At 40.2% G+C, this 25,353-nt stretch overlaps 1 protein-coding gene across 2 annotated transcripts in view; it reads right to left on the bottom strand.

Annotated features, from left to right (window-relative positions):
* LOC133881396 (serine/threonine-protein kinase TOR) overlaps window positions 1–24,277 on the bottom strand; it is a 97,554-nt gene extending 73,277 nt beyond the window's left edge. For both annotated transcript variants that reach the window (XM_062320313.1, XM_062320314.1), the window contains exons 1-10: window positions 23,886–24,277; window positions 22,955–23,293; window positions 22,797–22,871; window positions 20,815–20,987; window positions 19,837–19,935; window positions 5,273–5,432; window positions 5,036–5,179; window positions 4,708–4,877; window positions 4,407–4,611; window positions 4,135–4,329 (exon numbers count right to left, since the gene is read on the bottom strand). In XM_062320313.1, the coding sequence (XP_062176297.1) occupies window positions 4,135–4,329; window positions 4,407–4,611; window positions 4,708–4,877; window positions 5,036–5,179; window positions 5,273–5,432; window positions 19,837–19,935; window positions 20,815–20,987; window positions 22,797–22,871; window positions 22,955–23,293; window positions 23,886–24,023 (1,698 nt within the window). In that variant the 5' untranslated portion in view covers window positions 24,024–24,277. The remainder of the gene's footprint in view (window positions 1–4,134; window positions 4,330–4,406; window positions 4,612–4,707; window positions 4,878–5,035; window positions 5,180–5,272; window positions 5,433–19,836; window positions 19,936–20,814; window positions 20,988–22,796; window positions 22,872–22,954; window positions 23,294–23,885) is intronic.
* Between the last annotated feature and the right edge of the window lie 1,076 nt (window positions 24,278–25,353).

Genomic DNA, 25,353 nt, shown 5'->3' with positions numbered 1-25,353 from the left:
ACTGCAGGTATACTTCGGCTATCTGGCAATTGATCCTTAATCTTTTTGAAGTCTCGTGAATTATACCTAACAACATCCAAGAACTTCTTCATTGCTGAAAAGTACAAGGGAGGGGACATCCCAAATAGGCTATCTGAAAAGTTATTCATGTCCTCTTAATGTGGAGCTTTTGGAGAGAAAGGAATATTCCTTTTTGAGATCTCTCTTGGGTTGGGTTCTTGTTAATATTCCTAACTTTGTCTCTACAAATTTGGTTGATTTGATTTGTTTTTTACATTGTAGCGGCTTATAGGGCTGAGTCCTTATTGTATACTCTTCGTGTACGTGGGTTTAACCATTTTTTTCTCAATAAGATCTGATTTATTCATTAAAAAAAAAAAAAAGTGCAGGTGCTCGCAGTGAGAAGCTACAACGAGACTTTTTATGGGGAATGATCGGTGATGAGTTCAAATATCACTTGGTAAGTTGGTCTAAGGTTTGTAACCCAATTTCAGAAGGCGATGTTCAACCGAGATCTGTTAGGTAAATGATTGTGGCGTTACGGGATTGAAAGAGAAGCTTGGTGGATTCCAAGTGTGCAATTTATGGGGAGGTTGGTGCTCCTTAGAGCCTACAGGTGCCTTTGGGTGGGGTTGTGGAAGAACATCAATAAAGGGTGGGAGAAATTCTTAGGGCTTTGGAGATTTGAGGTGGGGGATGGGGCTAGGACCAAATTTTGACATGATCTGTGGTGTAGGGATACAGTTCTTAAGGAAGCTTTTCCTATTTTATTTGGTATTGCTCGTGCAAAGTATGCTTCTGTTGCGGATAATCTGGTACTCTTAGGTGATTGTAATCAATGAAGCATGAGCTTTTCTAGAGAAGCACATGACTGGGAAGTGGATATCATTGCTTCTTTTTTTCAGTTGTTGCACTCAATCAATATAAGGAGAGGTAGTGAAGATAGCTATGGTGGGTCTCCTCCAAAAAACGCTTGTTCAAGGTCGGGTCTTTTTTTAGCTCTCTAGCTTGCACTGGGAAAGTCACTTCCCCTGGGAAAGTCACTTCCCTTGGAAAAGTGTGTGGCGAACTCAGGCTCCTACGCGGGCAGCTTATTTTGCGTGATCGGCAGCACTAGGTAAGATTCTTACACTGGATAACCTAAGGAAGAGGTATGTTATTTTGGTGGATAGATGCTACATGTGCAAGCGAAACGGGGAATCGGTGAATCACCTTCTTCTTCACTGTGATGTGGCTTACGCTCTGTGGAGTGCTATTTTTACTTGTTTTGGTTTGTCTTGAGTTATGCCTAGGAGAGTCTTTGACTTGTTTGCTTGTTGATGGACGCCTGGAAGGCCGAGGAGTGCTGGGATTTGGAAGATGGTGCCGACCTACCTTCTTTGGTGTGTTTGAAAGGAAATAAATAATAGGTGTTTCAAGGATTTGGAGAGGTCCTTGGAGGATATTTTAACTACGTTTTTCATACTTTGTATCTTTGGACAGTGGCTTTTGTGTCCCCTTTGTCGCTTAGTTTTAGCAATTTTCTTGTTCGTTTTTCACTTTCTAGTTAGGTGCTTTCTCTTGTATACTTCAAGTGTAATGAAGAGTGCCTTACGCTTTTAATAAGACTAATTTATTACTTATCAAAAAAAACTCTTGGGCCTGATCATTTTAGTAGGATATGCTAAAATAAAATATGTTCAATGAAATTTGATTTCAAGAGTAAGAGAATATTTAAGAGATTAAATAGGAGACTCAAGAATTAAGAGATAATGAAATAAAGTGATAGATTTCTAACCCCCCAAATCGCATAGCACAACGAAGAACAAATTTTAGCCCAATTGACTAGATGGAATTTGAACTTATTGCCACCTCCACCCCACAAAAATCTCTCTTAAGTTTCTCAATCCAGTTAGCAACACCTACGGGAACAAGGAAAAGGGATATCAAATAAGTTGGCAAACTAGAAAGAGTACTTTTAATTAATGTCAACCTACTACCCTTCGACAAATAAAGCATCTTCAACCAGTCAAACGACGTTCCATTTTTTCAACAATACCATCTCATATTGACTTAGCCCTGTACGAAGACCCCAAAGGAAGACCAAAATACTTCGTAGTCAAAGAGGACACCCTACAATCAAGGAAATGAGTCAAACCTCTAACATCATCCACCACGTCAAGAGGGACAAGCTCTGATTTAGATTAATCAATCTTCAACCTTAAGACAGCTTCAAAACATTAAAAAAGAGAGAACACAAATACCGGAAATGGTTCAGATTTGCCTCACAAAAGATCAAAGTATCCGCAAACAAGAGATGAGACACAAGGAGCTCATCAGAATTCCTCAACCCCACCAAAAAAACCTGATAAGAGCCACTATCCACTGCAGCGGACAGCATTCCACTCGAAGCCTTCATGACAACCACAAACAACAAAGGAGATAATAGGGTCCCCTTGTCGTAGGCCACGACAACTATCAAAGAATCCAAAAGGAGATCCATTAATCAACACCGACAAACGCACTATAGAAATATAGTAAGCTACCAAACTCTCCATTTCTCCCGAAAGCCACATTTCCTCAACAAATACAGCAGGAAATCCCAATTTACATGATCGTAGGCATTTTCTAGGTCTGATTTACAGAGCACACCAGGTTTCCCTGATCTAATTCGACTACCAAAACATTCATTAGCTACAAGAGCCGAATCTCTCCTCCTGATGAATGCATTCTAAGACCTGGAGGTGACTTTCTCCAACACTATTTTCAGCTTGTTAGCTAGGACTTTAGCGATGATTTTATACACACCGCCCACAATACTAATAGGACTGAAATCCTTAGTATCAACTGCCCCAGCTTCTTAGGGATAAGAGATAAAAGTTGCATTGAGACTCTTTTCAAACTTCCTGCAAATGAAACTCTTGAAATACATTCCTGATATCTTTTCTAGGGACCTCCTAGCCAATCTGGAAAAAAGCCATGGAAAATCCATCAAAGCCTGGGGCCTTATCATCATACAGAACTCTCACCACCTCAAAAGCTCTTTCCAACCACATAACATCCTCAACACCAATAGAATTAAAAGATAGACCATCCAACTTTGGCGGCCAAGTGAACTGTTCTGAATAAAGTTGATTGTAAAACTGCACAACATGGTCTCTTAATATGTAGAATCTGAAGTAAAGGACCATTAGCAACTAAGGAATCAACAATGTTGTTTCTTCTGTTTTAGTTAACTGCACAGTGGAAAAATCTAAAGTAAGGGACCCATTTCCACTACAAATTTGTTTTGAATTTCCATGCAAGGATCGATCTCTCTCCCTCTAAATTTCAATTTTTTTTTTTTATAAGTAATAGAAATTTCATTAAAAAAGTGTAAGGCGCCCCTAGATACACAGGGAGTATGCAAAGGAACAACCCATCTAAATTTCAATGTTTCCAGCCCATGATACCTAAATTGACATCAATATTTTGTTCCATACATATTTGGATTGATGGAATTCAAGAGAATAAATCCAAGAATATATTACACTTAATGGAAACATGCAAAATTTTGACACCATAAGCCCTCATGGAGCAATTAAATTAGACTACCAAATTGACCTTCATTCACAAGATCATTATTGGTGCATCTTGCAACATCCTCAATTTTCTAGTGGATTATTTATCGAACTCCAAAAGTATATTTACACTTACTCCATCACACTAAATTTGTAAGCTACTACTCTCCAACCTCCCCAATTATACGAACAATTATACTAAGATAAAACCATAAGACCCCACATAGCAAGTGATACTTATTAATCTGAACTACCATTAGCAAACAACATATACTAATAGAACCCCACACTATGGCCACTTAATGATTCATAGCCAACACGCAGGCACAGACAAACCAATAATGGGAAAATAAAACTAAGGATGTCATACACAAGTATTCATTGAAAAAATTGTTCAATTACATGTACAAGTAGAAGTCTACAAGCAGCTTGTTTCAATTGCTGATATATATATATATATATTCCAAATGGTGGAGGGGATAACAAACAAACTAAAGAAACCAATGGTGACAAACTTTTTCAATTACCATTAATGACAAGTTATAAATGCACGCACACATACTTATTAACAGAAAAGTATAGTTAAAAGCCAAACCTCCTCAACAAGACGCCGTCTCTTTCCTCCAACTCGATTCAACCTGCTAGGAGCAAATGATATACATCCTATACCAGAAATAGAATTTGCAATTAATCTGCAACAACAAAGGGCAGCATCTTTTCGTGTGGCTCCATCATCATCATCCAAATATACAACAACTGATTCTCTTGCAAACTCAAGAAGGTCATGACCCTAAACCATACATTAGCTTCTTAGTGAAATCAAAGGTGCAATTAGGATCCATGTTGAATGATAATTTGCAGACATACCTTGGAATTAAAACGAGCAAGAGTCTGCAAGGCGAGTGGCACTAGGGCTGAAACACTAAAATCTGAAGCCTGCTGAGTGGTATTCATCATACTTCCTCTTCCCATGCCAACAGCCGGACTCCCCTGAGGGTAATGGGAATTCGAGAGAACCATTGAAATGCAATCAAGCAACCGATCTTGAATAGTAGGGAGCAAAGATGGAATACTGAAATAACAATCAATGACAACGAAACTTTAAAATCCCTCAAAGGATTTACACCCAAAATGTATGAGAAAGAAGGTTCATGAATAAGCATTGTACCTGATAGTTATTTGCTCAAGGGCTTCTACAAGTGTAAGGGAAAGACCAGCTGAAAACATAACATCCAAGAGACCACGAACGTGAGGTTCCATAGCTGGGCCCATAGCTTTTGCGATGCTTCCAACACAAGCTAAAGCCTCAGGCGAGGGTTTACCTCTACGTGGAGCAATCTACAAACAAAAGAAATTGATAACTGTCAGATACCATGTTCATTATCAGATTGATATCACTGAAACCAACAAAATCTCAAACTGCACAGAAACTGAGACGAAACAGAAAACTAAATCTATTGTGAAAACCAACATAGAAGACAGGCATGGTGACATACTGCGTCACGTAAGTGAGATGTAATTGTCGGCAAATAGTGGACAAGTTCCCCGTCCAAAGCACCAGCCATCTCCCCAAGGGCAGTGAATCCAGTGGCACGTTCAGCTGGTATTCGTAGAACTGCAAGAATATGATTCATGCATATCTGCAAGAAATTGCAGCCCCTTAACACACATGATTTGAGTAATGACGCTGAACAACAGTGACTAAATGAAAAAATGAAGCAAAGTAAACAAACTGTCAAGTAATTAGTGACAAATCGATCACGCAGGAAATGTGCAATGCGAGGTAGAAGCGAAGTTATGCTCATCCGAACAAGCCGATCCCGGTGCTCTAGATATCTGAGAACAATATCAGCAACTTCTCTATACCTTGACATCATGAACTCACCCGTATTCCTGCCCAGACGAAGTTCAATTATATCTAACTCAGAAACCACAACCAATTAAACGATGTAGTGAAGACAATAAATAACCTGTAATATTGAAATGAGAAAAAAGAATACTATACTTTTAATTTACCAATTGCTACAGTATGTGCAAAATTATTACAGTTCACAAAGTCCAAAGAGACATGTTTCTTTCAATGAATAAGATATCATTATGACTGATTTTTTTTGATAAGTTAGATATTATTATCAATGATATATACCAATACTGACGTTAGACGCAGATCTGATACAATGCAGATACAAGGCAATTATTGACAAACTGGAATACAATATTAATAGTGTATGTTTCTGATTTTGTGGATTTTTTTTTTTATAAGTTTAGTTTTATTGAAAGCGTAAGGTACCCCTACGTACACTGGAAGTATACAATAGGAAACACCTAACTAGAAAAGGAAAAAGAAGCAAGAAAATCAACAAGACTGATGGATAAAGGGTACAAAAAAGACATCTACCAGAGATACAGTGTATGGAGAAACAACTCTAACATCTCCTTTAGGGAGCTCTCTAGGTTTTCAAAACACCTAAGGTTTCTTTCTCTCCAAATACACCAAAATATGCATATAGGCACCATCTTCCATGTTGTAGCGCTCCTTGATCTCCCAGACTTCCACCAACAAGCAACTAGGTCTAGCACACTCCTAGGCATGACCCAAGAAATACCAAAACAAGAGAAGATGTTGTTCCACAGAGCGGAGGCCACATCACAATGCAGAAGAATATGGTCCATTGATTCCCCATCTCACTTGCATGGTAGCATCTATCTACAATGATTATGTGCCTCTTCCTGAGATTGTCCAAAGTAAGGATTCTACCTAGAGTTGCAGACCATGTGAAGAAAACTACCATCAGGGGTGCCTGAGACCGCCACACACTCTTCCAAGGGAACCAAATTCCTCCAGAACACGTCAAGGAACCAAAATAAGACTTAACCCTGAACACACATTTCTTGGAAGAGACCCAACTAAGGCAGTCTGCCCGATCTTGGATACAAGTCTAAGTACATGTAGCATTTCTCATCTTGAATTATCTATAGAAAATTTCTATACAAAAAGAAATTTTTGGCTCATCTTGGATACAAGTCTTGGCACTTCAGTACGGCCATGATCTTGATATCGACCTCAATGTCATGGTCCTCACCACCGTCATTGCTATCACCTAGGATCATTTGCTGATGTGGGTGGTGGAAGTAAGGGTAGTGAGGCAGCAAGTGTCATCAATTATCATGTTACGAGTGCCTTCTTTCTGGAAATCAATGGTGGGGCTTCTCAGGTAAGTACAAGGTCGTTCTGATTATTGCAGGAGATAGGTGTTTGTGTTTGCCCATTTTTTTTAGAAAGAGGAGTTTCTACGAAGATAAGGGTAAAGGTGGTAGAGATTTGGATATGTGGAAGTAAGAGTAATTTTTCTACAGGGATTGGGTGGAGTTTTCCCCAAGTTAGTTGTCACTTTTACCCCATGTGTCCCTTCCATATCTTGTTCACATCCTACTGTTTCCTAAACAATGTAAACATATGAAATTTAAAAAAATATATATACATATATATTTTTTAATTAGAGAAAACATATCAGGCATATATCCAACAATGTCCAAACCATAACTGCATCTGATACAAACAAACAATAAACCACAAGAACTTTGGAAGTTAGATCTTTTTTTAATTAGAGAAGACGTATCAGGCATATATCCAACTATGTCCGAACCATATCACATCTGATACAAACAATAAAGCACAAGAACTTTTGACATTTGTGTGCTTCTTAGCATTAAAAGGCTCAAAGGACACAATGATGTAGGACAATTAATGGGAAAAAAAGCAAGAAATTAAGAGGAAAAACAAGCAGAAATAGAGGAAGAAGAAACATAAATCAAGAAAGAAAGAGAGAAGAAAGCCGAAGGGGAGGGAGAAAATAGAGAGAAAACATGGCGGTGCACACTCAATTAATCAATATTTTTCATTCATCATAAAACTGTCTATTACAATAAAATATTATGCTTAAATAGGCTCATAGGCTAAACCCTAACCCAAACCCTAATGTGACTCACTTTGGGCCAAGGGCCAAGCCCATTATTAAATAACAAAAACTTAAGCTAATGTGACTCACTTTTGGGCTAAGTCCATTATTGAATTACAAATAACTCTAAACTTTGGGTCAAGCTCCTAATTGAACTATAATAAAACTAATAATCTAAATAAAATAAAACAACAAATTTATTCTTGTTTCACTTAGCATCATTCTCCCCCTCTTTGAAAAAACTCGACCTTGAGTTTAAATGAGAATACTTCGGACCAAGCCTAATTTGACAATTTTGAGACGCGCTTTCCCTTTTATTTTCGAACTTGCTACTGAATATGGGCTGAAAAATCTTGAATATTGTTGTAAGAGGCCCAATAGAAATTGTCTTTTTTCTTGCTATTGGGAACGTAAAACCTTTTCTTCTTGTCACGTGTCCTTTGGAAGACACAAAGGAATGCCTTCAAACCAATTGAACGACTCTTACCAACAAGAGTCATTTATTGCCTTTAGTTTCTTCTTCTTTTTCTTCCTTTTTCAGAGCCACACATAGGAAAAAACTGTTGCCTTTCTTCTCCTTCTGAACCAAACAGCAACACAATCTTCTCTCACACAACATAGCCATTCCGTAAAAGTCCAAATGAGGAGATGGTGGAGGGCAGCCCGACACGGAGGTTCGGTGGACTGGTGGAGAGAACATGCTAAGCGGGTGGTACCGCAGACTAAGGACAGCTGACGGAGATCAATGGCCTCACCACGCTCGTGGGTGTGGTACGTGACAGGAATCGGCGGCAGCACTGTGGTGGTCGACTGGTGTAGATTTGCGGCTAGGGGTGCTAGTTTATGGATGATGGGGACGGAGTGTAGGTTCGGTGTGATGGTTCTGTGGCCAGCGTCACAGCGAGGGATGATGACAGCAATGTAGGGCAAGGATGATGCGCCGATTCCGTAGGGGTCACGGCACAGGGTTGGCGGTGGCTCTAATATCAGATCAAGTGTTGTATGTGTATGGATTTTTGGCATTGGCAGTATCGGGTGTGCTAAAAGATTGAGGTTTTGTGGTTGTGTATGGGATTCTGCTTTGTGGTGGTGGGTTTTGGGTCTTTGGGTGAAAACGGTGGTGATGTGGGATGAGGTAGAGACAAAAACTCTAGTGTGATGGTGTTGTGGGTAGTAGGCGATGGGGCGGCTAACAGGCGTGGTTGGTGGCTGTGTTAAGTTTTTGTGACGGTGGGTTGGGTTTTCTTTTGAGTTGGTAAGGCTATGGTTTTGAACAATGGTTGTTCTGTTGGTTTGATTTGTGGTGGTATTGGTGGGTCGAATGGCAACAATGAAATTGGCAGTGGTTGGGTGTTGATTTCCTTTGATTGGTGAATAGCAGTGGTTGTTGGAGGGGCCATATGGGAATGAGTATCACAGTGTTTTGTGCTGGCCGAATCTTGTGAGATTTGGGTGGGTTTGTGGATTCGGGGGTACTGGGTACGATGGTCAGCCCCGTACTTCTCTTGCAATTTAATTTTCATCACTTCCTAATCGGAGATAGGAGGAAGACAAAGGCGGTGATGATATTCTTCAACACTGCGCCACCAAATACGTGCTTCATCCTTAAGCATCATCTTTACGAAACGCACCTTTCGATTTGGAGAGACACCAATCCATTCAAGATAGTCTTCCAATGCATCGAGCCAATCTTGGAACGCATATGGATCCCTTCCGCCATAAAAATCTGACACATCTTTGCCCCCGTATTGAGAATACCCGGGAAATCGACCACGATCAAAATCTTCATAGTGCCAATAATTCATGTTTGGATCGTTACTGGATGAGGCAGAAGAGAACAAATTTGTGTAAATTCAAAGGTAAGGATTGGGTCTTCATGGGGTGTGGGTCTATGTTTGGGGCTGATGGAGATGCTGGGTTTCAGGGGTGTGGGTCTATGTTGTTGAAAGAACTTTCTATGGAGGACTAAAACAACGGTGTTACAGGGGTGGTAAGGGTTGATGCAAAACTGAGAATATCAAAGCTTTGCTGGGTATGGTGCCTAAGATCATCAATTGCTTGAGAAAACAACCGGGCTTGTGGCTTTGATACCAATTTGACGTAGGACAATTAATGGGAGAAATAAAACAAGAAATTAAGAGGAAGAAGAAGCAGAAGCAGAAGCAGAAAGAGGAAGAAGAAACATAAATCAAGAAAGAAAGAGAGAAGAAAGCAGAAGGGGAGGGAGAAAATAGAAAGAAAACACGGCAGCGCACACTCAATTAATCAATATTTTTCATTCATCATAAAATTGTCTATTACAATAGAATATTCTGCTTAAATAGGCTCATAGACTAAACCCTAACCCTAACCCTAATGTGACTCAGTTTGGGCCAAGGGCCATTATTAAATAACAAAAACTTAAGCTAATGTGACTCACCTTTGCGCTAAGCCCATTATTGAATTACAAATAACTCTAAACTTTGGATCAAGTCCCTAATTGAACTATAATAAAACTAATAATCTAGATAAAATAAAACGAAAAATTTATTTTTGTTTCACTCTGCATCACACAAACTAAGTACAAAGAAGATCTATACAAAAGATTAAAGACTAAAGCACAAGAACTTTTGAAGCGTGTGTGCTTCTAAGCATTAAAAGGCTCAAAGGGCACAACGAAAGTACACAGGAGATCTCTACAAAAGAGCACCCCAAAAGATTAAAGAAAGAAAATAAAAATCAAAGCCTAGGATATAAGTCATCAATGAAACTAAAAAAGGAATGCAAAGCAGCAGAGAAAGGAATTAATTGAGAAGTATCTCGAATTGACTACTCTATGGCTTGGCTTCAAACCCTCTTTTCAACAATATAAGCCTCTCCAATTGAGCACTCCATGGCTTCAAAAACCCTTCTTCTTTTTTCCAACCAAATGCTTCATGTCCGAAGTGGAGGCACCACCATCAAAGCAATAAGGCTCCTCCAACCAGACAAGATTCAATTTTATTTTTTATTTTTTTTATAAGTAAATTTAGTCTTATTGAAAGACAAAATCCAATTATAGAACATGGAATAATTCAAGAAACCCAAAAGAGACCAATATCAAAGTCAAAATGGCTCTAGCCAACTTAAAAGCCTAAGAGTAAGGGGTCTACTCCCATCTCTCTTGCACTTGTTTTTTTTTTAAGCAAGCGAATTATCAATAAAAGTGTAAAGCGCAACCCAGGTACACAAGGAGTATACAAGATAAACACCTAATTAGAAGAAGAAAAAAGAACAAGGAAATCATTAAAGCTAATCACTTTGAATTCTATGATAGACAAGATTCAATTATAGAACATGGAATAATTCAAGAAACCCAAAAGAGACCAATATCGAAGTCAAAATGGCTCTAACTACTTAAAAGCCTAAGAATAAGAGGTGTACTCCCATCTCTCTTGAACTCGTTTTTTTTTTTTTTTTTTTTTATTTGTAAGTTAAATTTTATTGAAAAAAAAAAAAGCGTAAAGTACCCCTATGTACACTGGAAGTATACGTAAGGAGAACCAAAGCTCACCCACGAAAACCCAACTAAAACCCCAAAAGCTAGAACAAGACCCCGAAAAAACAACCAAAAAACAACCCACAAAAGAACCCAGAGCACCTAAGCAACAACTCTACAACTCGAGGGCCTTGTCTTTCCTACACCTAGGAAGAAGCTTCAGTGTCGCCGTAATTGACGGAACTTTGCAGATTTCGAAACTCCCTCTTTCCTTCGCACTTCTTCTTCCCTGCACTGGCTTCACACTTACAGCCTTTAATCATCTCGCCCCAGATCGCCCTATACCTTTTACTGTGATCTTCAGACACCGGGTACATCGTGCACACCCCCTCCCAAAGCTCATCAGCCTTCTTCCAAGCCTCCTTCTCCCAATTTTCATTAAAAACCTGGGTTTGGGAGAGGCCTGAATCCCAAGACAAAACACTTTGCCAGGTGTTGTACAGAACCTCCTCAAGAGAGTCCTCCTCTGGAAGCATAGAAGCGGTAGAAATAGCACCAGGAACTGTCGACAGCAAGATCACCAGCCCAGAAGTCGCCGGAACAGAAGCATATTTCAGCCCAGGAAATGCCAGAATAGGACCAAGGGAAGGACCGTCGGCATCCTCCGGTGAAGACAAACCAAGAGGTGGCGTCGACGATAGCTCCAGCTGAAGAGGGCACCCAAAACAAATCGACGACGCCGAACCCGCCCTCAATGGCACCTAACGAGGCAATCTCCAAACCCCCAGAAGGAGATCGAACCAGAAACAACCCAGAAGACATCTCCAACGTCGGCTCCGACTGGTTACTCGACGGACGGAGAGCTCTAGGTTTCAACAAAAATCGGGTCACGCGAAAACCAAAATGTTTTCCACCCAGCCCAAACCCCAAAAACCGGTTCAAAAATTTCCTACCACCCGACCCAAAGCCAAATTAGACCCAACCCCAACTTCTGCCACGCACGCAATTTTAAAATTTCAAATTTCGAAAACTCGAGATTCTGAAAATGACCGAGAAACTTCTTACCCTGTGGACATTGCATTTCTTCTTGACCGTCGGTACAAACGAAGGAGGCTCCAACGGCTTCTTCTTGTCCAACGGGTTACCCAGCTGAACAAAAGGCCAGTCTATGTCCAACAGATCAGATGGAGGTGACTCCAAAGAGAAATAGTCCACCGCCGTTCTGAGCTCTTCCTCTGCATGTCTCACCGACGGGAGAAGATCCAGAGCACACGGCTCCGCCGATGCAGCACTCAACATGGAACGACTACCCCCCACGATAGAAACCGTACCTGACCTCAACACCTCCACAAAAGAGGTTCCCTTCCAGTGAGGAAACAAACCCAACTTTGTCACTTCTTCCTTCCCCTCATCTTTGACCGACACGGACGGAGAACCATATCCGCAACCCACTTTGGCAGAGAGGAAAACTATCGCTTTTCTCATCTCGTCCGAGAATTTGAGCCAACCCCACCCACCATGGCCCTCAGGGATTAAAATGAGCCATTTCCGGCCCACCAACCCGTACACTACTACCTCTAGGAAACGGCCAACTTGGTTGCTACCTCTCCAAGCAATCAGGATTTTCGACCCTTCCCTAAAGGATTTGATGAACTCTTGATCATCCGGGAAGCCCAATAGAAACTCCATCATCGAAACATGCCATTCCGAGCACTGATAGCTGATAACAATATCGCCGAAAAAGCTTTTTCTTTTCTCCCCCACCCTCAGCCTCGATGCCCCATCCAAAACCGAGAAGACGAAAATTTTCGACTCCACGATAAAACTTATCTCCATCTCCGAACCCAACTTTTAAAAAAAAAAAAAAAAAAAGTAAGCGAATTATCATTAAAAGCGCAAAGCGCAACCCAGGTACACAGAGAGTATACAAGAGAAATGCCTAATTAGAATAAGAAACAAGAACAACGAAATTATTAAAGCTAATCACTAAATGAGCTAAGTACGCAACTATCCAAGTAAAAAGAGAATAAAAAAAGAAGGTCTGAGCTCCTCTAACATCCTTTCTTGGCCCTCAAAATTTCTATCATTTTGCTCCCTCCACAGGCACCACAAGAGGCAAGAAGTCACATCTTCCATACAACAGCACTCCGAGAACGTCCACTCGTCCACCAGCAAGCGAATAAATCAACCACCCGATGAGGCATAACCCAAGACAGCCCAAAGCAGCAGAAAATAACATTCTATAAGGCGCAGGCAACCTCACAATGGAGAAGAAGATGGTCCACAGACTTCCCATTCTTTTTGCACATGCATCACCTTCCAACCACGATGACATGCATCTTCCTAAGATTGTCCCTAATAAGAATTTTCCCTAGAGCAGCCGACCAAGCCAAAAAATCCACTTTCAAAGCAACCTTGGTCTGCCAAATACTCTTCCAGGGGAAAGGAACGTCATCTTTACAAACAATATCTTGCACTTGTTGCATCAGCTAGCGAAAAAATTTCATGTTAACCAAATTTTCCTTGTCATGAACATATCTCAAAGTTGCTTCACCAAATTTTCTTTGTCATGAACATATCTCAAAATTGCTTCACGCGCAAAGAAATGGCGCCTTAGTAGGGGCCTTGAAACCCACCTCCAAATCTTTTTTTTATATTTGTAATCAAAATTTATTAAAAATGAAAGGGCATAACCCAAGAACACAAGAAGTATACAAGATAAACACCTAACTAGAAAAAGAAAAATAATCAAGAAAATCAAAAAAACTAGAAATATGAATAAAATCCTAGGCAATTGTCTATTGGTAAAGAGTTTTGAAGAAGGCCTTTGGCTCCACTACCGTCCTCTCACAATCTTCAAAATTTCAATCATTTCTTCCTCTTCAGATACACCACATTAAGCAAGCCGAGATCATCTTTTGCACTGCTACACTTTGAAGACTATCAAACTGCCTTCTCCGACATGCAAAGAGATCCACCAGTCAATGATGCATAACCCACTTTAACCCGAGAAGACCAAAAATAGAATTCCATAAGGCACTGGCAATCTCACAGTAGAGTAAACAGTGATCTACAATTTGCTCACTTTTCTTCCACAAGCAACATTAATCCACCACTATGAAATTCTGCTTCCTTAAGTTATCCATAGTGAGGATCTTCCCTAAAGCGGCCAACCAAGAAAAGAAAGTCACTGTCAAGGGAATCTTATTTCACCAAATACTACAAGGAAAATGAGTACTATCATAGGGAGTTAGAACCTTATAGAATGATCTGACGTCAATAAACCCTCTGTGGAAGGGGTCCAACAAAACTTGTCTTCACTGCCCGACTTAAACTAATGGAATACAACAATTGAAGAACAAGCTGAAGAAATCTACCTCCCAGTCATGCGCCACTCAGATAACATTAGCATTCCACTGTTGAGAGCCACTAGAATGTTATAAATGATCCGCAATAGAAGCATCCTTAAAGCGAGCAATATTGAATCACCCTGGAAAAGCTGCCTTAAGGGTCCAATTCCCACACCACACATCGTGCCAAAAACTAATCCCAAAACCGTTGGCCACCTCAAAACTAGTAAATCAAGAAAATTCCCCCTAGCCCCTCCTGATATTTTTCTAGAGACCAACCCATGTGACCCAATAACATCATTAGAACTCCACTCACCCCATCGGATGCCATATTTGCAATCCACTACCACTCTCCACAAGCCTCTCTCTCTCTCTCTCTCTCTCTCTCTCTCATATTCATAGTGCCACAACCAATTCCCTAAGACAGCTCAATTAAACATAAGCAAATTACGGACCCACAACCCCCCCCCTCCCCCCTCTTTGAAATTGGAAAACAAACCTTGTTTTAACTTACCAAATGATATTTGAACTCATCACCAATACCACACCACAAGAAATCTAGTTGTAACTTCTCACGCAATTGGCAACACTACTAGGGAGGGGAAAAAGAGACAAGAAAGTAGGCATAGACAAGGTGCTCTTAATCAAAGTGATCATGTCACCCTTTGACAAATACTACCTCTTTCACCCAACCGAACGGCACTCTATCTTCTCAATAATATCATCTCAAATATATTTGGCCTTAAAAGAAGCTCACACAGAAGACCTACATACTTCATAGGCAAGGAAGAAACCCTGCATCCCGAAATTCAAGCCACACCTTCTACATTATTTACATTGCCAACAGGGACCAACTCTGATTTAGCCAGATTAATCTTCAAACCCAAGACTGCTTCAAAACATAAGAACATGCATCGCAAATAATGGAGGTGATATGGGTTTGCCCTGCAAAATATCAAAGTGGCATCTGCAAACAGAATATGGAAAATGTTAAACCCACCAACATTCCTAGCCCCAACAAAAAAGCCAAAAAGAAACCCTCGTTCACTATAGCAGAGATCATTTTACTCAAAGCCTCCATAACGATGACAAACAACAAAAGGGGACAAAGGGTCTCCCTGTCTCAGACCATGTAAAATATCTAGACGAACTGTCGTTCACCAAAACAGAAAAACACAGAAGAAATACAATGAGTTATCCAATTACACAATTTCTCCCCAAAACTGCACCTCCTCAGCATATACGACAAAAGGCTTCAATTTATTTTTTTTAATAAGTACGAAATGTTTTATTAAAAAGCGTAAGGCGCCCCTAAGTACACAGGAAGTATATATAAGAACAACCAAACCAGCCCACAAAAAGAAGCTCAAACCAACCCAACAAGACCTAAGCCCTTAAACACAAAGCCCACAAGGAGCAACCCACAAAAAGAAAAAAAAAAAAAAAAAAAAAAAAAAAAAAAAAAAAAAAAAACCCTCAAAAACCAAAAACCCTCAAACCCGAGCCCTCAAGAAGCATTTCCCGCTACCGCACATTTGCCTTCCCTTTCCTATGTCGAGTGGACACACTTGCATCACCATAGTTGACGAAGCTTACCAAATTCAAAACATCCCTCCTGCCTTTGGACTTCGGACGTGCAACCTTAACTTCCCAAAGAAAGTCCTCTTCAAAGGCATCTAGAATCGCCAAGGACGGATCCTCATTCTCATCGCTATCCACCTCCCAATCCAAAGCCATGCTGAGAGGAAGAACACCCAAAGGTACGGGGAATCACCAGCCTGCCCATTCCAAATCTCATCACCTTTCTCCCACTACCTCCCCAGACGGATCAAACCCTACTGGCCACTTTTGAGATTGGGACAAACCATTCACCCTGAATTCATTGCCCCTTTTAGCGATTGGAGAAGCGCAATCACTAAAGGGGAGGGAACACTCGGGAGAAGGAATCCTCGCCGAAGAAAGCTAGACGAAGGAGACTTACAGACCACTCCCCCACCTAGCTTCGACGAGGACTGGACGACGGTCCCTCCCAAGGCCTAAGAAGAAGCACCCAAAAACGGCATTATTGGAGCACTGAGGGTTGTCACAGCCTCATCAAACAGAAGTATCCATTTGAGCAGTTTTTGCCTTTGATCTCCGGTGATATCTTAGAGCCAATTTGGAATCTTGGACGGGTACATGGGAGCCCCACTCTTCGACATCACCAAAAGAGAAAAGCGGAGCCTTTCTCCCAACGCAGCCACCCCCGAAGAAAAGACACTGAAATCTGACCAAACTTCAGAGAACTCGAGTGCTGCAGAAAAACCCTCAAAAAACCCCTTATAATCCAAAATTGAGCACCCAAAGGGAACACTCACTAATACTGGAGGAGAAGCAGAGGAGGCCATCGCCAAAGAGGACACACCTGGAAACGCAGAGGTTTGCATGGGATAGGAGGCGCACATAGAAGACTCCGGAGCAGAAGAAACCAGCCCAACCCCTGTCGGCAATAGAAGAGAGAGCACAACATCTACCGCCCAATTTGCACGGCCCTCAGAAGCAGAGAGATCAGCGGCCAACAACGTGTTAAAGCAAGAACCAGTGCCTTCAAGAGGAAAGGAGAACTCTTCAGCACCTTTAGACACCTCAGAACTAGTCAAATCAAACAACCCGCCACCCATGTCAATCGTCGTCATCACCTCTGGCCATTGAAGACCCAATGTAGACCCAACAACAGCGATGCCCGACACTAAAGGAAATGCTACTGGAACTATGGTCACTGAAGACGTCGCCTCCGGGAAGAGAGACGTCGCACCCGGTCCTGAGACCCACCCCGCATCCGAACCAAAAACCAATGAGGGCACAGGACCCGAATCCACAGCAAACCTCTTGGCATTGGACTTAAGCACCAACCGACTGGACCCAGCCCAAAACTGGAACCCTTTGAGAGCAACCTTATACCTATTTATCACCCGGCCCGCCACAAAATTACCCACCCTACGTTTAAGCCCAAAAGAGGACTTAAAGCCCAATCTCTTTGAAAACCCACAAACCCAATCTAAAGCCTTGGAGAAGCGTCCAAACAACTCAAGAACTTTATGAACGCCCCATACTCTCCTAGCAACGAAGCGCCCCCAGATTATCCCTGCAATGAAGCATCAACTTCAACTTTTGCATCCCTAGACACGCAAGTCGAGATACCTCTGAGGTCTCGAGAACTGAAGTGATCATCAACACGAAGGTTCTTACCCAGGGGATCAAACGTTTGCTTTTCTAGAGTGAAGCAATCCACGGCCTGCCGAATCACCTCCATCTCCATACCCAACGGATGAAGCTTCTCCAACTCGCACCATTCTGCCACCGGCCATGCGTCTTCAACCTCTACCGCACCCCGCGAACCCGATGTCTAACCCAGAGGCTGGTGACCCATGACAAAGACGGTTGCTGCCGAGTGCACCACCTCCGCGAATGACAAAAGTCTTGCTTCCTTTCCCAGCTTATTCCCCGCCTGAGGACCACCAAAAGACAGAGACCCATCCGTGGCTCCAAGAAAGGCCAGAGCTTTGCTCAGCTCCCCAGAAACACATCTCCAACCCTGCCCATCACAGCCTTCAGGAAACAGAATCAGCCCTCTCTGGCCTCCCACGGCGTAAACCGCTACCTCCAAGAACTAACCGGACCTATTCTCACCTCTCCGAGTGATGGTCGCCTTAGACCCCTCCCTAAACAATTTGACCTCGATCCCAGGATTTCTCAATACCTCTTCCACCTTCGACAGCTGCCAAGCAATGCATCTCATCCCCAAAACAACCACCCTTGAGAACCCTTTCCGCTTTTCCTACACCCAAAGCTCTGCTAGCTCTTTCACCACCGAAAAACGGAAGGATTTAGCCTCCAAAAAGAACCAGCTCTCCATCCCCAACCACAAACAACAGCCCTTACACGGAACGCATACCTTTCTCGCTTTGCAGAGAGAAAGGGATGTACATGAGGGAGAGAACAAAGGCTATCCACCTCTGTTGTGTCGTCGGTGGAGAATGGTGGCAGTCACCTAGCTGTCTAGACAAAGTAAACTGACCCAAGAATAGCTCCGATGAAAGCACCGCTGGACGTCGAGCACCAGAAAGGCTTAAAGAAGCAAAACCCTAGCGTGACGCGCCTCCACGTGCCACTGCTAGGGTGGAGAGAGAGGAAGAGAGGCGAGGGGTGAGGGGAGAGAAGAAATAGGAAAAAGTTTCTTCCAAAAAAAAAAACATGATCATAAGCCTTTTTAATATCCAATTTACAAAGAACACTGGCTCCCCAGATCTGATCCTACTATCAAGACACTCATTGGCAATGACAACAGCATCTAGGACTCCTAAAGAATTGATTCAAGGATCTAGTAATAATCTTCTCCATAACTATTTTCAACTTGTTGGCAAGTACTTTGGCGACAATTTTGTAAACTCCACCCATCAAACTAACAGGTCGAAAATCTAGTTATGGAGAAGATTTTTGATAAGTGTAATATCATTAAAAGCACAACCCAAGTACATAGGGAGTATACAAGAGAAACGCCTAAGTGGACTAATGGGTCTAACGAAGTGAACTAATGGACCCGCTTCACTTTGGATGTAGATGCACATCAAAAGGACCTCCCCTAGAAGAATTAGAAAAATTAAAAGCACAGTGCCACATGTAAAAGTTAGAAAAATATCCACTAAAAAGGAAGAAACCACAGGCAAGCATTCACTTGGTGCATCAATTGTAAAACCCAAATTACCAAAAGCAAATGGTCAAAAAAATTGTAAAACTTTTTTTTTTTTATAAATAAAAAATTGTAAAATATTAAGGAGGGAAAAAAAAGATTAGGGAAGAATAGCTACTTGAGGGAAGTGGAAAACAATTTTCTATTAGCCGTACCTAATCCTATTCCTCAAGCTTTGACATAACCAATTAGATGAACTTCCCAGTGTCAGGATCATGGATATAAGCTTTCATGATAACATACAATTGATAGGCACCGGAGCTCACACCAAACCCAGCATCCAAGTTCTTGAACAGATGTATTTATGTTGTGGATCAAAATTCTTCAAAATAACACAACCCAACAACAATTCCAAAACCAAAACCAAAATTAAATATATCTTGTAAGATAGAGAAGTTAAAACAATAAGCCCCACTTAAACAATCAGTTACAAGTTTTCTCAAATGAAAGACACGCACAAATTGATCTAAGTCTTACTGTAATGGGAAAGAGTTCCACTTTGCTACCACACATACACATTTGACTTTTTCTTTTACATACCATAATTACCTCTACTAAATATATGAGGTTCACTAGTAACACTGCAACAGTTGCTCACATAAAACACATGCAAAGACTTCCGCAATTTAAGCCATCCAGCTTATAGATTCATACAGAATGCATAAGCACAATAGTAAAGATTACTAAAACATTTAAAATAATTGAAGAAGCGAATTGATGTGCATCTCCAAATTCTAATCTACAAAAGCTAGAAAACTCATACTATCCATCAAAAAATGCAAATTCAATCATGTCCACCAACCTCAAAAGCTCCCCAACTGCAAGTAAAGAACCATGTATACTGTGAACAGGAGCATTTTTACCCAATCCATTTTGTGTATTCTCAAACATACGATAATACCTGAAAAAACAAGGAAAAATAGAATGCAGTGTCTAAATAGGCATTTAGAAGGGGGATGGGGGGGGAATAGACTCAATTTGTGTGTCAACACTCATGACCATGTACCAGAAAGCAGAAGAGATAAATAAAAAGAAGCAACAATGTGCAGGGCAATTTAAAGTCTTGTGAAGTTTTGCTTTATGCAAGGAACAAAGTTTTGTTTCCGTATATTGTTTAGGTCAGTCCAAAGACAGAAATGCTTTTGAAACATTTTAGAAAGATCACAGAAATGTAAAATATTTCAAAAACCCATTAAACTACTAAATATTTACAACAAACTCCGTTTAGACATAACAAATGTTTGTACCTGAGCTGGAGTGTGTGTGTGTGTGTGTGTGTGTGAGAGAGAGAGAGAGAGAAAGAAAAATAATTAACAACACAATATGCCAGGACCCTTTGGATTAATGGCATTAGCCCCTTTTTAACATGAAAAAAGTCTTAATGATCAAATCTTGATAGGATGGGATAGAGGTTCATCCTATAGCAATAAGCTAAGAGGAGTGCTACACATACTCCAAAGTGCTCATTCTTTGACGTGGCAGTGAAAATCACCAATTGATGAAATAACAAATAAAAATACATGTAATATCTAATGGTAATTTTCACAGCCACATCAAGGAGTGAACGCTTAGAAATGAGCACTTGAGAGTAGATGCAGCATTTCTCATAAACTAAAGAGCATAAGCTTATCAAAAGGGTGTGTGTTAATAATCAAAACCAAAGTCTTAAATGGACCATAAAGAATTCCCATGTGCAAGACCGACTTGGTTTACACATACTCCCAAGAAGAAAAAGAAAAACACAAAAGTCACCACATATTCTCAGAAACCATGGACTAACCACTGCACACGCCAACGTGTCTCACGCTTTTCAATAACTTTAAGGCAAGCGCGCAAAGCCTCCACAGCTTTCTCTCGAACAGCCACTGTTGGATCCCTTAGAGCAACCCAAATAGCATCAACAAACTCAGATACATGAACATTGAACACTGTTGAAGCATTTTCAGCCATTTCCTACAATGGAAACAAATATCAAGCATACTCTCAGTAAGAGGAAACTTATTAAAATCCAAACAAGGACCATAGCAACAAATGGGCCAATCAAATGGTAATTTTCATTGAAACCAAGCTTTCTTAAAGCAGTGCAAGACCAGGAATATGAATCCTGGGTTTGCTTCATTTAAGCACTATATCCTACAATGGTTATCTCATGAGTGTGAGAACAAAACGATTTGGACTCCTACTAGAAGCCACGGCATTGAGGTTTAAAACTACTATAAGGCTTTAAGGTCCGGGGATGCTAGTCCTTTTCCTTGGAGGAGTATATAGAAATCAAAAGCTCCGCAAAGTAGCATTTTTCAATTGGACAAAGGTATTAAGGAAGATTCCAACCACAAACAACTTAGGAAAGCTTGAAATAATCATTGCATATTGGTCATGAATTTGTAAATCGCAGGGAGACAGTAGATATCTATTTCTTTTCTTTTCTTATAAATGATTCAATCTCATTAGAAAAGCGCAAAGGGTGCAACCCTACCACACATGAAGTATACAGCAAATCATTTATTTCCTCACAATGACATCGCTATGGAAGCATGGATTCTTATGCTTTGTTTGTTCAGGGTTAGGTGGGTCATGCCAAGAACAGAGGTTGAACCCAGATAAAGATTTCCTCCAATTGGGTCGGAAGAACTTCCTCCAACCCAATCTATAAAAATAACATGTGTCCATTCTCACATGCTTTTTTTAATTGTAAGGCATGTGCCGTATGAAGTGTCATTTTCAGCTGCTTTGGGTTGTCTTGGGTTATGCCTCATAGGGTGATTGATGTTCTAGAAGTGTTGTTGTGTGGAAGATGGTGCATTCTTCTCTTTTGTGGTGCCTGTGGAGGGAACGAATTGATAGAAATTTTAAAGATCAAGAAGAGACGTTAGAGGAGCACAAGACCTTCTTTTTTATCCTCTTTTTTCTTGGACAGTTGCATACTTTCCTCCTTTAGTCATTAGATTTAATGATTTCCTTCGATTTTTTCTACTAATTAAGCATTTCTCTTATATACTCCCTGTGTACCTGGGTTGCACTTTTAATAATAATTCGCTTACTTATCAAAAAAAAAATGACAAATTTGAGAGAAATTTTATTAAAAAGCATGTGAAAATCACATGCAAAGGGACCCGTCATTCTTATAGACTGGGTTGGAGGAAGTTCCTCCAACTCAGTTAGGAGGAAAACTTTGTCTGTTAAACCCTAGGCATGTTAGAAAGGATATTTTGAGAACGTTACAGTGTTGGAATTCAGTGTGCAATCCCTCAGTATATAATGTGGTGTCTTTGGACAGAAAGCGTATATTTTTGCAGGGTGCGAGGTGTTCTTGGGGAGGCTGGAACATTTCTTTTTAAGCTCTCTTTATGATTGGATGGCAACTATAGTCTACTAAATTCTTTCTCGTTTTCAAACATGTTGGGGTTCTTGATCTTTTGAATTTTACATATTAATTTTTATTTTTGGGTATTTCTCTTGTATACATACATCTTGTATACAAGTGTTATGGCCATTTTTTTGTGCTATTCTAATGCAATTTATTAATTATCATCAAAAATCTATAGCAAAGAACTAAAATTTCCTTATATGATATGGGATGGTCTGCTAATTTCTAAATTAAGAAGAAGAAAAAATGTTAACTAATTGTAACGACTAATCTCATGACTCAAAAAAATCAATTTATTTTTTTATCAAGAAAAAAGATAAAAATAAATCTTCCATCTACCTCATAGTCTTATGCTTGCCAATAACTGAGCTCAAAGGAACAAATGTCACACTTACTTTCAAGATTAAGACAGCAGCAAATCGGCGATACTCTACTCTATCCCCACGAAGCCAATCCAGTGCAATTTTTACCTGAGAAAACAAAACATATCATACAGTCAAGTGCTCCCAAACAACCACATTACAAAGTACCAACTGAAGAATACGCAACAAACCTGGCGTTCCACTTCATCTGCAGTCATTGCTCCACCAGCCCTGGCTAGATGGCCCAGGACTCTACTAGCAAGTTCCAAAATATCAGTATCCCGCTTCACCTCGAACACAGTCCTCATGTAATTAGAAAACTTCGAAACCTTGGAGGCGTTCTCACCAAGTGCTACATCTATCAACTCATCAATAGCTCTTAAAGCTCCCAAATTTTCAGCGGGGTCATTACTTTCTAAAAGAGTAGAAATTCGATCATACAACTGATCCATAAAGCGAGAAAAAGCTTCTCCACTAAGATCACGAGCTTCTTCCTCCAAATGTTTCCTTAAAGCCAGTGGAGCTCCCTCCTACAAAAAACAAAGTGTAATTTTCCAGTAAATCAAGCAAACACACCAAGTGATACTATAATAGTAAACAAGCTAAAACATAAACTAAGCACATAAATCAAATACTCTTAAGATACGTGAAAAGAAATCAAGATAAAGCATTGCAAAGTGCCCAAAGCTTTCTATTAAGAACAAAACATCAAAAAGCTCAGAACTTCTCTCTCTTTGTTAGTATGTTCAAAAGGAAAAGGCCTTGACTTCAGAGGGGTGGGGGGGAAAGATGATATATGAAAAGAAGTTCCAAGAGAAAATTATAAATTGCCTCAACCTGAGCTGAACTCAAGAAAGGTAATTCTACCATTAATTGAGAAACCCATACAACACGAAGCTCAAAACTTTCACTTTCCCTTCATTTCCTTCACCTTTCTCAACAATCAAACAGATAGTCAGGGAAAAGTTTCGAAATTGCCTTCATCCACATGCTCTTCCCAGAAAGTGAGTGAAAAACTTTAAAGCCTACAAAAACTACTTCGAATTTTCCCTTTCTTCTGATTCAATTTTCTGGGCAACCAAACGGAAAGTGGCGAGAGAGAAAGAAAAAAAAAATCGGTACCTTAGGGTTGCCACGGGTGCAGAGGTCAGCGAGGATTCGGTTGAGCGCGTCGAAGCTGCCGCCCCCAGCCCCGGCGGCGGCTGCTGCAGCGGCTGCTGCGCCTGCGGAGAAGCGGAGGGACTGTGACGTGGACGCCATGTGGCTCCCACAATCGAAGAAAAAACCCTAAACCCTATCTCTCTCTCTCTCTCCGTCTCTCTTCGTCTCTATCCTTGGCTCAGATCTTCAAGTTCAAGGCATCGTAGTGGAACACAGCCGTTGTGTATGGTTTTTTGGTTACGGGCGTAATGAGTACGCGTGGTGACTGCTGAGTGTGTTAAAGAAGCTGAGAGATTAGATGGAGAGGTTCATTTGTTTGATAAAAGGCCGGAAAGCAAAACAAACGTGGTGGCTTCTGTGTCTGATGCTTACAAGGCTGACGATTGATGATGAGCTCAAATCTGCAACCAATTTCAAAAATAAAAAATAAAACAAAAAATTACAACACTATAAAAAGTAATGCTTTTTTTTTTTTTAATAGATAAAGAGTGATGTGTAATGCTAATATGCTATCGACATTTTTTTTTTTACTTTTAAAATTATTATTAAATAGGCACAATAACTTTAAAAGAATAAGAATATCATACTTAATATTAGTCCCCTATAATGTGTCAATTGACTCGTGGAGCTTTAACTGGGATATTATAATCAACCTCTGGCAAGCACATATCACAATGGAAAACAGAGAAATCTTTAACAAATAAATGGAAACTGGGATGGAAAAGACAGGGTTTTGATATTTTTGTGTTATTAAAAAATAAAAATAAAAAATCTAGAATCTTAATTCGTCTATATAATAAATCAATTGGGTGTGTTTGATCAACTTTTTGTAGTATATTTATTTTTTAAATACTAATAAAATGTGATTGATGTGATATAAAGTAATAAAAAATTTGAATTTTTATGTACCAAAAAATAAAAAAGATTGATAAAAAATAATTGATGTGGTATAAAAAGTGAAAATATATATATATTGTTAAAAAGTAATTGATGTGATATAAAAAGTTGTAATGTTTTAAAAATTTTTTTTTTTTTAAAAAAAAAAAAAGTAGGGGAGGGGGAAATGGAAAGGATTTGCCAAACCGCCTGTATCTCATCAATCTATATCTAAGAGTTAAGATGCAAGTTTAGGGTGTCACGTGTTCTAAAATCTCGTTTTGTGTCATGTTTGCCCACGTGAGATTAAGATTCTCTACAATTATTTGTTCAAATTTGAAAAAATTCGAATAGGTAATTGTAAAAAATCACTTATAGGACGTATCTGACCAAATAAAAATTTGGATACTCAACCACTTATTCCAGTCAGGTAGGTCTCATAATCGTAGAGGATCCTGATCAGCCCACCGCCCATGTGACATAGGACACAAGCCTTACTCATTAATGATAGTGGTAGCTGAGGGTGGAGCCACCAAGCCTTAAGGTTTTCTAA

Source organism: Alnus glutinosa, chromosome 11 (genome assembly GCF_958979055.1).
Source record: "Alnus glutinosa chromosome 11, dhAlnGlut1.1, whole genome shotgun sequence".
Lineage (NCBI taxonomy): Eukaryota > Viridiplantae > Streptophyta > Magnoliopsida > Fagales > Betulaceae > Alnus > Alnus glutinosa.
Note: the sequence above shows the minus strand (reverse complement) of the source record. Positions and strands in the feature narration are given on the sequence as shown.